The following is a 14,772-nucleotide window of genomic DNA, read 5'->3' as shown; positions in this document are numbered from 1 at the left end:
AAAAAAAAATATATATGAGATTTATATAAAAAAAATATTAAATAATAAATTATAATTTTTTTTAAAATAATTATGTCATATCTATACATTTCCCAATTATAGATAGAATTACTCGTATGTTATGCGTACCCATTTCTCTATTATTATTCACGACAAATAACTAAGAAGCGCACAGCATAACGCGGGAGTCGGATCATATCGTCCGTTCGCAACAAAATACGTACAGATACAGGTGTTCGTCTCTGGACGCCCGGAACCGCAAGGGTCTAGGTTCTGCCGTCACGAATGTATATGGCGAAAAAGTCGGTGTATATTAAAGATCACGAATGCTCGGCAGCAAATCACGTCAATCAATCACGCACGCGTTTCTTGATCTTTCAAAACTAGAAGGACTTCGCTTGTAGCACACACTGACTTTCTACTCTTATGCTGTCTCCCCCGGTCCCCTTCTCTTTCTCCCTCCTCTTCTTTTCCATCTCTCTCTCTCACTCTCCCTGTAGCTGTTGGGTTCAATCGGATCGTTTTCTAAGTCTGCGTCCGAAAGTTATTGGATCATCCGCCGGTATAATAATGCAAGTGATTCTTACATCTCTCTGGCTCTGCATTGTCGCTTTCTCTCTCTAGATTTGCATATTTTCTGTCTTTACAACAGAGTAATCTAGTGCTAGATGTAAGCCCGGCTTGCACAAATTAGTTCGGCGTTTTTTTATAGAATTATAATGTGTCAATGTTTATGATTCGTTCGTTTCTGGTTAGGACCTTTTTGTTTCTCTGTTTCTCATCGTCCGCAGTTCTATTATAATGGTGAGTTTGTTTGTTTGTTATGGTGATCTCAGAAACGGTAATGTTTTTAAGCGCAGTTATCTACGTCATTGCGAATAATCTCAGTAAATACATATATGCGTCCATTCAACTTCGAGTTTCAGTTCTGAGATGAATTTAAAGCACAGTTGCACTTTCTCGCAACGTGAATTCTCTTCTCTAAGATCTAAGATATGATACTTGATAAATAAGATTAAAGTTCATCTTTGTATATTCTTCGTTTCAATTACCCGCGTTACATGTGCGCGCGCGCGAGCGCGCATGCATAGATGTATCTATATATGTATGAACCAAGATGTCTTCCCGACTTGAAAATTCAATACTAGGATAAACATAACTCGACTTTCAATTCAATTGGGACTGTTTGATGATCACATCTAAGGTATCTTTTCATCACTTAATTTATGGTGCGATTTTGGTGCTAATTTCCGAACCAGTTGTTTGGTGCTGTAAATTTATGATTGGTTAAGGTATCGGTAGAAGATATGATGGAATCAACTTGTAATCCGTTTTGATTGGAGGTTAGTCTGGTGTTACAGTTGGTTGCAGAAACTTTTCTTCCAAGTCTCGGGGAAGGTTCTGATAATTTTGCTATGCGGGGACGTTATGTTGATGCAGCCTCGATGTACAAACGTGGAGCATCGAGGGACTATATAAATGCTGATGACAAAGAGGAAAGTTCAGGTGAATTTTAAATGGAAAATTATTTGTATAGTCCTAGGATATGCAAACCTCACGCAATTCTTCTCAAAAAGTGGACTAATTTTGGATCCACATAAAAAAAGGTCCACTTTTTAATGTTGAGCCACACTTTTTTTTTTAAAAATGAGTGCATGAGACTTGCACACTTTAGGACTTTATCTAGGCATTACTTGATCAATTATCATGTATAATTTTATAAATTTCAGAGGTAGGCACTCCTACTATTTCTCATAAAAATGGTTTATGTTATGATGGATGATACTAACAGTGGGGCTACTTTCTTGTATTAGCTTTTGTACATTTTTTGAATGGCAAAGATGTTGGAAACCCTCCATGGAGGCGCTCTTTGCCACATGTCCTTGTGGCAACTCTTTCTTCATTCCTATTTGGCTACCATCTTGGGTGTGTCTTTAATCTTTGAAACTGATAATCCATTCTTTTTCTCCTCATTGAAATTTTTTCAGAAGAAAAATAAATATTCCCTTTTGTTGCTTTTTAATGCAGAGTGGTCAATGAGACTCTGGAAAGCATCTCTTTAGACCTTGGCTTTATAGGGAACACTTTGGCTGAAGGTACTTAATGTGACGAGTCTTTCTACTATATGCATCTGGGAAAATGTAATATAATATCTTGTCTTTTATCAATGAAGGTCTAGTGGTGAGTACCTGTTTAGGCGGCGCCTTTGTTGGATGTCTATTCAGTGGATGGATTGCAGATGGGGTCGGGCATCGACGGGCATTTCAACTTTGTGCTCTGCCAATGATAATTGGTGCGTCCATGAGGTAACTGCATTGAGAATCATATCATAGTTACTTTTTTGGTAAAATCCATCTTGCTAGAAGTGTAGCAGTTTCCAATCTTTCCTGCTTTTATATATATATATATATATATATATATGTAGAGAACTCAATAAGCTTTATTGATTAGTAGAATAGATCCTTTTACATGATAGTGCTTTTTTTTTTGTTCCAATTTTGTGGGTGTTTACCTGCTATTAGTGGAAGTTTCTTGTATCATTCAATTGTTTCACTTTGCTACTCTTGGTTTTGGTTTTGGTTTCACCATCATAGATTTTGTGTAGTTTATGTGAGTTGAGGTTTCATTATTTCTTTCCTATATTAGAAAATCTTTTGCATTTGTTACTCATAATAACGTGTAGATTTAAATTGGAGAATGGATGAAGCAGAATGAATTACAAGGGATGGACATTTTCACAGCTATAACTACCCTGTAAAACAGTCCACCTTTGATTTGTTTGAGCTGACTGTGTTTTACTTTTTCCCTCCATGCGTTTCTTGCTTAAAGGTTTCACACCATTGAAGAATACTCATACTATATTTGCTGTATGCCCATTCAAACAGTTATGAAGCTTAGAAAACTAATCAAACATGATCTTACAGTGCAACAACGAAAAGTCTATGGGGTATGCTTCTGGGGAGGTTATTTGTTGGGACGGGGATGGGTCTTGGCCCACCTGTTGCAGCTCTCTATGTCGCAGAGGTATACACATTGATAATGCGGTTGGTTTTGCTTTGACTATATATGCTTATCCTTTGCTCAAGTGACTTCTATTATTATCATTCTTTTATCAGATACTGGGTAATGGTTCCTTAAAATGAGCAGGTGTCACCGGCTTTTGTAAGGGGTACTTTTGGGAGCTTCACTCAAATTGCTACATGTCTAGGACTTATGGGAGCTCTTTTTATTGGACTCCCAGCCAAGGAAATTGTTGGTTGGTAAGAATCATAAGATATGTTTAATGGAGCATTGGCAATTTAGAAGGTTTACAACTTTAGTAAAACTTTTTAAAACTATCTGAACATTTTTTAAGCAGTTTTTGTGTTATCCAAGGGGGTATCTGAAAATGATATTTCTCGATTGATGATGTGCTAGGTGGCGAATGTGTTTCTGGGTATCCACCGTTCCTGCTGCAGTACTTGCTCTTTCCATGGAGTTCTGTGCAGAGTCTCCACACTGGCTTTTCAAGGTAATCTATTTTTATATGTAAATCATTTCTTTGGTTTTTCAATATTTTCCCCTTTGCGCTGAATTGACTGAACAGTAACTTTTTTTTGGGGGGGGGGGGCCTTCTTTGTTCCGCTTTCCGTGTTTAGGTCCATGCTTCAAGCATTTTCCCTCTCCAATAGTGACTGCTTTGTGGCTACCTTTATACAACAGTTTTAAAAATATCTATAACTAACTCATTATCTCATATTTGGAACAAGTAAAATTTTAATGGCGGCAGAATCTTCTATTAAGGTCGAAAATGTAGAATGCACTTGTAAAAGGAGGCAATCGATCTAATTACAGGCTAACACTGCAGCAACATATTATCATGTTTTGCTTTCTTCAGCCTCCAATGTGCTCACGAATTAGCCCAATGCTTTTGTTCCTTAGTATATACATCCATATATGCATGCACGTTTATATATTGTTAATGCATAAATATATTGCCCATTTTCCGTCAATTTTAACAGTATTGGCTTAGGGAGAGCTGAACAATTGTCATGGAGGTCTTCTAGCAAAAAAAAATTGTCATATAAATCTACACAATTGTTTCTTGAACCATGAGCCATTGGAGGTGCTTTGACAATGTGGACACTCACTACTGTTTCTGAACTTAATATAGAGAGGAAGAGGTGTTGAAGCTGAAGTTGTGTTTGAGAAGCTTCTAGGAGGATTACATGTCAAGTCTGCAATGGCAGAATTGTCAAGGTCAGACAGGGGAGATGATAAGGATACCGTAAAGCTGTCCGAGTTGTTTAATGGCCGCCATTTCAAAGGTACATATAGGAGTGCTTCTATACATATATTGTGTTTCATCTATGTTTCATTCTGAATGGTTTCCCCATAACTTATATATCTTGCAGTGGTTTTCATTGGCTCTACCCTTTTTGCTTTACAACAGCTATCTGGCATAAATGCTGTATTTTATTTCTCTTCGACTGTCTTCAAGAGCTTTGGTGTACCTTCAGATCTTGCAAACATATGTGTGGGGATTGCAAACTTGCTTGGTACTGGCTGCTTTACTTCCAAGTATCTTACTTGCACGAATGGTCAAACATCTTCTTTACCATATTTTTTCTTGTCTATTTTAGGGTCACTAATTGCAACAATCTTGATGGATAAACTTGGAAGGAAGATTCTCCTTCTTGGAAGCTTTTCAGGCATGGTAAGTATAAAGACAAACTCTTTTTGCTGAATCACTCTTCCTGTTTATGAAAATTGAGGGAACATATTTTGATGCAATGTTAATGATAAAAGTACAATATGGTTTTCTCAGACAAGCATGTGTTGAAAATTTTCACATCCTAGCAAAATTTCCCAGAAAATAAATTTATCTTATTGAACTATTGAATCATATCTGGATAGATGAAGATGCTTTTGTAATGTCCAAATGGAAAGCAAACCATATGACCTATACTCCAAAAAGACTAGTCAATGATACAATTGCAGCCTCATAAAGAGCAAGAACTTCTCATTCCCAAGCAATGTGGGATCTCATACACCATCTACCATTATCCTTATCATATGGGTATCACAATCTATCCCCCTTAAATTCCCGACGTCATTGTCGGGTCAATCTGTCATAGGTGGCATGACTCAAATCCCACATTTCAGGCTGGGATAGGCTTCGATACCATTTGTATGCCTCAATGGAAGGTCCAAAACCCATGACCTATACTTAAAAAGGACTAGTCAATGATACAATTGGAGCCTCATTGGAACTTTATAAATAGCAAGAACTTCTCATTCCCAAGCAATGTGAGATCTCATACACCACTCACCCTTATCCTTATCATATAGTATCACAACTTTCGTGATGAACAAAAAACTATTCGTTAGAAGGTGGGTGTAATATTTTCATGACTTGTGATATATGGGGTGACACTCTCAAAAGTGCTATTTATTACTGGGTATTATGTCTGACTACTTAGTTATTACATGCTATCTTGAAACTACTGATAATGTAGAATTTTTTAGTAAATCATATGGGTTATGTGATGCTGCCCACTGTGTATTTGCAAAATTTACAGATTGAAGATGAAATAGGGCCATTTTGAACAAGGTCTACCTAGTTGGAACCATTAGATTTTCAGTTTGTGTCTTCTGCAATAGAAATGTTTTCTTTTGACATTTCATTAAGTAGTCTACAAATTTTCATATTATCTGACCTTTATTTTACACATTATATTGCTTTAGGCAGTGTCAATGGGACTTGAAGTAATTGCGGCAAGTTCATTTGCATCAGGCTCTGGAGCATTGTATCTATCTGTTGGTGGCATGCTGCTGTGAGTGATCAATGAGCTGCAACTTGGTTGAATAATAAAAGAATAAGGAGGTTTAAAATGGAAAACGAAAATAAAAACAGGGAAAGCTGAATGGACTTATTAATAGGCCAATGTTTTATATTGGATCCAAATCTCATTGAATCTAGGGAAGATTGGAACATGATATGGTGCATGTACTGTATGACATGCTTGACAGAGTATGAGATCTCAAACCTTACTTTCTTGGTGACTCTAAGAAGGTCATATGCATCTACAAAGTTCCCTACCATTGATTCAAGTTTGCACAGATTAGACATATTTAGAAGCTATTGATTTGTCAATATGTACGCCTTGAAAATTCTGCTAAACAACGAATTCATAAATGCAGATTTGTCTTGACGTTTGCTCTTGGTGCTGGTCCAGTCCCTGGTCTCCTCCTTTCAGAAATATTTCCCAGCCGGATTAGGGCTAAGGCAATGGCGTTTTGCATGGCTGTGCATTGGGTGATTATTTTCTGCATCTCTTCCTGTTATGAATTTGTTCGCAGATAAATTTTCCCATTTTATATGTTTCTTCTCATTAAGAAAAAGACAAAAGAAACTAATACTCAGTAAGACTCACCATTTCGCATGCTCCTGAACTGGAGATCCACTTTAGAATTTCTTTTTATTGATCTTCTTCAAAGTATTAGCACAAGAACATGGTTGTAGAGATCCACTTAATTGGAACGTGCTTAAAGCATATATTACTCACTGCTAATTTGAAATAATTTGGTTATACTTGTTCTCTGAGAATGTACATTTACTATGAGTCTATGATCGATGAACATTTAAAGAGAGAAAGGAAGAAAGCAAAAAGGTAAAAATGGTCAGTGCTTTGATGATCCAAAACGTAAAAGGTTTGCATCTAGGGGTTTTGGGTTTTGCCGTCATCTCAATCATTTTGACATCTTCGAGCTCATGAACTTTTGGTGCCACCTTTAATTGACTTGGGCGTTCCCAACAGGTGATAAATTTCTTTGTTGGTCTATTGTTTTTGCGCTTACTGGAGCAAATAGGGGCACAAGTATTGTATACGATCTTTGGTGCCTTTTGTCTGCTGGCTGTGTTTTTTGTGAAGAGCAATGTTTTGGAAACGAAAGGAAAATCACTCCAAGAAATTGAAATTGCGCTTCTTCCACTCGAGTAAAGGTACTTCTGGAGAACTTGAAAAGGATACATTCATCGGCTTCTCTTTCTGGAAGGCTATTTATGTATATTTTTTAATTAATTTTTTCTGTAGTACATTGATGTTGTTTTCCTAATGATATGTTAAATGAAATGCAGTACACCTGAAAGACCCGAAGTGTCCATCCTCAAATCGAATAATTCAGCTTCCTGTCAATCTTGTTAAAAAATCATGACTCTTTCTTTCTGCCGAGTGTATAATAATCTTTCATCACTTTCTGAGATGCACCAAATCCAAAACATCAGCATATGAGGTGCGAGTTGTAACAATATTCCAAGTAGCATTGTAATTTTCAGGCACTTGGATCTCTCAAACGAAACAGCAATGTATTAGTGAAAATAACAAATTCATCGGCCACCTATGTAGCAGTACTCGTTTGAATAATGTTTTTAAAAAGGAATTAGGAATTTAAAAGTTAAAGTTAATTTGTATAGAATTACCTTATAAAATATCTTAAATCTTTTAATACTTTTTAGAAATTGGGGTATGTAGTGCCATCCTGAAAAATGTTAGTAGAGTTCTTCAAATTTATCGCTCACTTTTACCATTCATATATTTTAATTTCTTTTATTTATTTTTTATTTAATGATTAAAGAAGTGACTATTAGTGAAAATTTAATTTACAAATGGACTTAAGACTTCAAAACAATTAATCAAAATTATAATTAGAGCCTTTGTAATCATTATAAACTGTATATATAAAAAAGAAAAATCCTCAACAATGTGATATTTCATTTACCATCTTATATGGCAATGACCATTTCTCTTCAACCCTGTAAAAAAAGAATTGCAAGGATAAAGGCAAAATGGACCCATTACTCAGATGAGTAATCAACATTATTAAATTTTATTATTTTTTTCTTTGACAAATTCTCTTTTGAACAAGATACTGTAAGGCTTGAGCCTGTTAATCTTGACAGGACATGAGTAGCAAACATTAAACGGAAATAATATTAATCGACATTGATGGAAGAATCAGATTAGATTAATTAATTTGAAAATTTCAATATATAAGAGCCTATATTAAATTAGCTAAACACAATTATATTAGCTACAGTAAACTCATCGCACATGAAATTTCTTGTATAAAATAACAACGCTGCTACGTACAACCGGCCTGCGGAATCGCAGTGCAATCGGCTGTTATTAAATTCATTTCTTGAATTAAGAAAAATATGGCCCACCAAAAAGAGATGGGACCACCACTGCCCCATTGCTACGACGAAACAACTCCATTTCTTCTGCAACCTCCTGGTAAGGTAAAACCAAAGCCGGCTCAATCCTTTCCATGACAGCTTTGAATTTTTCTAACAGGATCTTGCAGTTATCAATCTAAAATGGAGACAAGGAGAACATTTATAATTTTGTAATAGTTAAGAATCGATACTTAGAATAAGATCCAAACAGCACCTGAAGGTTGTTGGGATGATATGAGTTGCTATAGGGTAGACCAACATGTTATTTCCTTTTCGGCCAAAAAATACAGAATCAGTGGATTTATTTATTTTTTGTTGATTTTTTTTTTTTTTAAATATCTCAGATTTTGGGAATTTTGATTCACTCATTTTTCACCTAAATCTCATAAACAATAAAACTGTTGTTTCTTCCTGCAATAAAACTGCGTGAAATCTTTCTGTTTCTTTCTGGGTTTCTTGCATGCTTCCGTTTGCTGCATTCTCAAATACCATGGCCCATTGTTCTCAAATCATAGAGATCGGATCTATTGGCCCCAAGGCTACAGAACTCATTCAGAAGATCCTGCAAGGGTGAGTAATGCTACATACAGTCGTGGAATGCACAAACGTCGTGCAGTCACTTTAAAAAAGAGTGGGGTCTACTATTAAAAAATTAATTTCTTTTTAGGTGGGTCCTTATTTATTCACTTTTTTCAAAACGACTGCACGGCGACTGCACGCTCACGACTGCAAGTATCATTCCTCATAAAATAAACCGTAGCACCTTCGTACAAATATTTTATTATTTCCTATCGCACGGTCGTTTCCCTTTTCCTTCCCGCTGCCATCCTCTTCTTCGCATAACTCCTTCTCCTTCTCTCCTGCACATTCCTTTCCCTGCACATCTCCTTCTTCGCACGACAATCTCCTGCTTTTTCTTTTTCTTTTCCTTTTCCTTTTCTTTTCCTTTTCTTTTTCCTTTTCCTGCACATCTCCTTCTTCGCACAACCATCTCCTTTCCAGCAGCTGCTCAGAGCTTCTCTCCAAATCATATACCAACAACACGGTAAGATACGAAACCCTAGCCTTGATTTTTCTCATTTATTTTGTTCGGTTTGTTTGGAATCAGCTAATGGGACAGGAGGGAGGAAGGTTCTTACTCTATTTCCAACTGGGGATGGTTTTGGTAATTGTTAATGTCGTCTTTAACGTTGCAGTTATCGTTTGATTCCGTTTCTGGGTCTTTGTGACATTGGTGTCTGGTGGTATTTTTTAGATTTTTGTTTAGCTTAGACTCTTTGTTGTTATTATTGTGTTAGTTGGAATCCGAAATTTCTTGGTCAAATAATTTGGGTTAATTAAGCTTCTGTTGCCAGCTGGATGTCTTTCACCACCATTTGTGAGGTTAACTTTGGGGGATCGGTTCAGTCATGGCGTCCCTCAGTTCTGTGGGCTGCTAAGTGTATAAATTACATTATTTTAGTGGTTTTATATGTCTTCTTTGAGCTTCTGGTGACGGAGATTGATCATGATGTCACTCCGGGCGGCAATTATGTTTCTAAGCTCCTCTATGACAGCAACTATTATGGTGTCATGCTAAGGATTTATTCAGGATGTCTTAGATATATCCCATGATATATAGTCTGGGAATCGGCTGGTTTTCTACCTCTCATGGTCTCCTCACTGGTGAAGGGTTCTTATTTCCAAGGTGTGCAGAGCTGAAGCATTCAATTGACGAACCATTGAGATTGAGGTGAGGATAAATAATGCTGGAAAGTGCTGTAAAGTTTCTCTAGAAATCCCAAAATTGGGTTTAAGGTACTGAGTTTCTAAGCAATATGCAGGAATCTCGTGTATGTAAGACCTCATGTTAATTAACCTTGCATCAGGGGTTTTAACTTTTAAGGCTTCTATAGAGTCGCACAATCTACGAAAAGTACAACTCTACATGAAATTTGGCTTGAAAGTGATGCAGAAAAATTAAGTAACCAAAAAAAAAAAAAAAAATCAGGGAACTAAGTTATTTAATATTCAACAATGTAATTACAATCAGACATAATTTGTTTTAGATTTCCCGGATAGATTAGAGGTTTCCTCCATTGTCAGTTTGGGGTGCACAGTTTTCCAGTTACCCTACCTACATATGAAACATCCACATACTGTTTCAAATGAGTCTGCATTTTGCTTCCCTAGTCCAAGTTTCTCAACTCAACATATATTAAAAGATATTACTGGAGAAATGTTTTCTTTGAGTTCCCTGAATGTATTTACATTCATTTGGAGTGTGAAAAAGTCCAAATTGTTTGCACTCTCTATATGTGATGGGTATTAATTTGTTCTGCATCTGATTATAACATGCATGAGTTTTTCATCTTTATACTCCAGCAGGAATTTGGCCTGAAGTTGCATTATGGTCTATTGTTTTCCAAGTAAATGTAAGGAAATTACAGAACACATCCAAGCATTTATGGCAGGTTGCAGTTGAAATGATTGTTGTGATGTTTGAAGTCTCACAATTCTTTTCCTATTACTTATGCAAAGCATATACTTGATCATACTTTCTGCTTCAACCTCCCTGCATAGTGTACAATTTCTAAATGTTGGAGTCTGTAATTCATTTTGGGCTGTTATATGTTGGTGAAATTCCTGTTTGTAAATGTTGGAGTGTGCAGTGTACTGTTTCTAAATAATTTACAGGATACATCATTGAGTGTGCAGTGTTATATGATGCATATGTTGGGAGTGTGCAGTGTACTGTTTCGAAATAATTTACAAGGTACATCATTGAGGGTTCTACAAGTTCATTGAACATGATAACAAATAAGAATCATAGCTAAATGTTATGTTCATCATCATTATTTCTATGTTAAAACACTTACTTTGCACAGGCCATGAAATACCGATTTAACGGATGATCTTAAAATTCTTGTGGTTGAAGGTCGACATGGCGATGGATAACAAATTTTCACGTCAGATAATACAAGCTAAATATTTAATGAACTTGTGGATTGAGGGAAAATAAAACAAAAGGAACAAGAAAAAGGACCTTGGCCGCCCATTTACAATTAGGAACTGCATCAAATTATAGCAGGCAGTGTAGATATGAGATTTTTATTTTATAGATTGTTGGGTTGTGAAAATGAAAATGAATATGATTGTTGGAGGTTATTGGAGATTATGAAAATAAAATAAAAAAGTATTTAAAAAATAAAAATGAGTTAAAGAAATATAAATAATAAAAAATAATAAAATTTTATTATTATAGAGAAATTTAATGGAGATTTTAAGTTTTGAGTGATTAATTAAAAATAAAAAAGTTTCATATTAGTTAAATTTTAAAGATGACTAATCCAACGATGGAAGTGTAAACATACGTGGGGACAGAAATGTTTCCACAAGAACAAAATATAAAGAAAATAAAAGCGAAGTGAGAGTGGAGTTAAACCCGCGCACCGAGAGCTCTTCAGACTTCAGACTACTCAAGTTTCAAGCCGTATATATTTGCTTGATTCAAAACTTCATAGGGAGCCTGAGCGTCTCACTGTAAGTACTTATCTTCTTCCATTTTTCATCTTTCGGGACTCTCGGGGCTGGAGAGAACATGGAAATAATCATCCATATCGTTTTTCAGTTTTTTTCTTCTCTTTTCCCGACTTTTGTTGCCCAAAGAAACAGAATTTAGCTGATGCATTTGTTGGAAACCGCGCCGGGTTTTGTGAATAAAATAAAATAAAAAACTTTGCAACATTTGTTGTAGTTACTCGCAGACCTGTCCATATCATTCATGTGGCATAACTGGGGCTTACGGTACGCCGAAGTTGTCATTTTGTTTTGTCACCAGTAATACGGGAATAAAAGTCTAGTTTTTGTTAACTTAATCTATATTTAACTGTTGGGTCTTGAAGATTGGTTGCTCTATTGAGAAGCGGGCTGGTTGTAACATGATTGGTTTTTTGGCGTGCAAGTGTTTGATGAAATGTGTCAGCGAAGAGAAATCTTGCACTCTTCTAGAAAAGTTTGTTCTATTATTATTATTTTATTCTTATTCTTATGCTCTTTTTATTTTGGCAATTACTTAGAAGCTGGGGTGAAACATTTTTGACAATGGAGAATGAAGAGGATGCGGTGAAGAACACACGGTTGGTTGAAGCCCGAGCAAGAAACATCAGCCACAACGTACGGTGCACTGAATGTGGGAGTCAATCCATTGAAGATTCACAAGCGGACATCGCAATTCTTCTCAGGAAGGTACTTACTTTCGCTGATTATCGGTACAAGGAAGTTGTGTACCAGTGTTAAGTGATCTGGACCGATACATAGGATAAAGTATCTTAAAGAAAGGATTTTTTTTTTTTTTGCTAAATGCAATCTCTAATTTTTTTTATGCTTATTTGATTGCCTTTCTATGAATAGCTTTGCAAATAAAAATTCTACAAACTATATACTGATAATGCTTGCATACAGTTGATTCGTGATGAGATTCGAGCTGGGAAATCTGACAAAGATATTTTTAAAAAGCTTGAGAATGATTATGGGGAGACAGTACTGTATGCCCCAAAGTTTGATATGCAGACTGCAGCCTTGTGGCTATCGCCGGTCAGTTTAAGTGGCTTACATTGCTGTGGTAGCATTAGGCTTAAATTGTTCACTTGAACGGGTGTTAACATCTGGTGCTTTGGGAACAGATTCTAGTTGCAGGTGCTGCTGCGGGGGTATGGGCTTACAAAAAGCATAAGCAAAATACAAATGTTCACATCATGGCTTTGAACCTTGTTAGAGGTGTTGCACTGACCCCAAAAGAGAAGGAAACCATGCTAGATCTCCTTACACCTCCTCCTTCAAATGGAACAACCCCATCCTGGTGGAGGAGATGGCCTGGTCAATGATGTGCTTGGCTACTGGTGTTTCTAATCTTACCTGGCATGATAATTTGTGCTGGAAATTTGGAAACTGCTGTACGACCATGATTTGCAAATTGTGAATGAACTTTGATTGCCGACACTGCATAAATTTGATCTTGTACTAATATATGATCAGGCATTTCTGGGAAAAAACAAATGGTTCTATCATTTCATGGTTATTGGCGAATTATTGTGCCGATATATATATACACACCTATATATATATATATATATATATGTAAGCAGGACTTTGTACTTATCCATCACCAAATGGTGGTTTCCCAAGGCTTGGTGAGACGTCGGAGGTGTTCCATCAATAATGATATTCATACAACTATTTTATAAGCTATTCATACTATGAGTTCTGTTATTCTGTTTTAGACATATCCTATGAATTTGGGAACTCTTAAGTTACGAACTCGCACTAGCTACACTCAAATCTGTCTGTTTCTATTGCATGTATTTCATGTTTAGAAGATTAATTGGAAGTCATGTATGCTGAGCCTGAGTTTGCTTACACATATCCCCCTTTTGACCAGCTTCGTAGATTTCAATTGAACCAAAATATTACTAAAAAAAGCGACATTTTTGTGTGGTGCTAGTCCTAACCTTTCTATTGCATCAGAGACGGGATACATAAATATTTTTTTTCCTGGAAATGAAAACGACATTTTTGTCGTGTACGTGGTTTTTGCATGGCAGCCAGCAGAGCAGGTCCTTCCTTCCAAGATAATATTGTTCGTTCGTTACTTGTTTGTTTTTACCATTCCTCTCGATTCATTTGATTTCATTTTATTTAATAATTATAATTTTTTCAAATATTTACACTAAATAAAATAAATAATTCTACCTTTCAATTGTTTCAAAGTTTAAAATAAAATTAATGTTAAAAATATATATTATAATAATATTTTATTCAATTTTTAACTTTAATCTCAACTCATCTTATTTTATAACGAGACTATTTAAAGTTTACCTGAAATCTTGTGAAAATAATATAAAATAGAATAGAAATCACGAGATTAAGATTTTCTATAATTTTTTTATTTAAACATTTTTTTTATAAATTAGAAAAATAAATAAAATATGTAAGTCATATTGCATTAAAATGTTTTAAGAGTGAGCAATCGCCCCAGTGTATATTCAATTTTCCACCTTTTTTTTTAATACCATCAAAACCATCTAACAATTACTTCAAAAATCACAATCTAGGGCTGTTTAGAACTTGGATTGAACTTAAATCAACTCAATTTAGTCTAATTTTAAGCTGAATCTAACATCCAAATACCCAGCTCTCAAATAACTAAATTCATCTCAACTCAAAACTTCTTTACATGTAAAACCCAAAATATTTTTTAACTCAACATTTTTTTACTTACGAGATTTACAATCTTTTTCAACTTCCTATAAATACATAATATAAACTCATTTTAACATCAAAACACATATAAACTCATTTTAGGTGGGCTCTACAAAACTCACTACATTTATAAAGAACTCAATTCAACTTAACATCCAAACAAATGGTGACTAAAAATCACCTAAAACCGACACACACACCCACCCACTAGTAGCAATGAAGTTACCGTCATGTGTGATTTAGTGGCTGCCCTCAATTCAAAGTAAACTATAAATGAACCATTATAACAGTCCATACAATGCACACTCTATGTG

General features: G+C 35.5%; 2 protein-coding genes across 8 annotated transcripts; both read left to right on the top strand.

The window, feature by feature from the left end:
- Nucleotides 1-208: 208 nt before the first annotated feature.
- Nucleotides 209-7,414, top strand: LOC109000556 (probable plastidic glucose transporter 3). 2 transcript variants are annotated; one of them, XM_035691359.1, is made up of 15 exons: nt 209-572; nt 1,362-1,506; nt 1,815-1,926; nt 2,029-2,096; nt 2,174-2,306; nt 2,925-3,024; nt 3,148-3,260; nt 3,418-3,511; nt 4,154-4,307; nt 4,395-4,538; nt 4,623-4,696; nt 5,728-5,816; nt 6,184-6,298; nt 6,801-6,985; nt 7,121-7,414. In XM_035691359.1, exons 2-14 carry the CDS (start codon nt 1,416-1,418, stop codon nt 6,981-6,983), a joined length of 1,470 nt encoding a protein of 489 aa, XP_035547252.1. In that variant the 5' UTR covers nt 209-572; nt 1,362-1,415; the 3' UTR covers nt 6,984-6,985; nt 7,121-7,414. The 2 variants fall into 2 exon arrangements, with proteins under 2 accessions (XP_035547252.1, XP_035547253.1); XM_035691360.1 differs by lacking the exon at nt 209-572 and adding an exon at nt 1,085-1,343 and having other exon boundaries at nt 1,441-1,506.
- Nucleotides 7,415-9,016: 1,602 nt separating this feature from the next.
- On the top strand, nt 9,017-13,472 carry LOC109000579 (cytochrome c-type biogenesis CcmH-like mitochondrial protein). 6 transcript variants are annotated; one of them, XM_018977507.2, is made up of 5 exons: nt 9,017-9,263; nt 9,574-9,950; nt 12,277-12,445; nt 12,662-12,793; nt 12,883-13,472. In XM_018977507.2, exons 2-5 carry the CDS (start codon nt 9,829-9,831, stop codon nt 13,081-13,083), a joined length of 624 nt encoding a protein of 207 aa, XP_018833052.2. In that variant the 5' UTR covers nt 9,017-9,263; nt 9,574-9,828; the 3' UTR covers nt 13,084-13,472. The 6 variants fall into 6 exon arrangements, with proteins under 6 accessions (XP_018833052.2, XP_035548549.1, XP_018833053.1 ...); XM_035692656.1 differs by having other exon boundaries at nt 9,890-9,950; nt 12,883-13,470; XM_018977508.2 differs by lacking the exon at nt 9,574-9,950 and having other exon boundaries at nt 12,883-13,470.
- The last annotated feature ends 1,300 nt before the right edge of the window (nt 13,473-14,772 follow it).

This window comes from Juglans regia, chromosome 7 (genome assembly GCF_001411555.2).
Source record: "Juglans regia cultivar Chandler chromosome 7, Walnut 2.0, whole genome shotgun sequence".
In the NCBI taxonomy this organism is placed as follows: Eukaryota; Viridiplantae; Streptophyta; class Magnoliopsida; order Fagales; family Juglandaceae; genus Juglans; species Juglans regia.
This window is presented reverse-complemented; position numbering and strand designations above follow the sequence as displayed.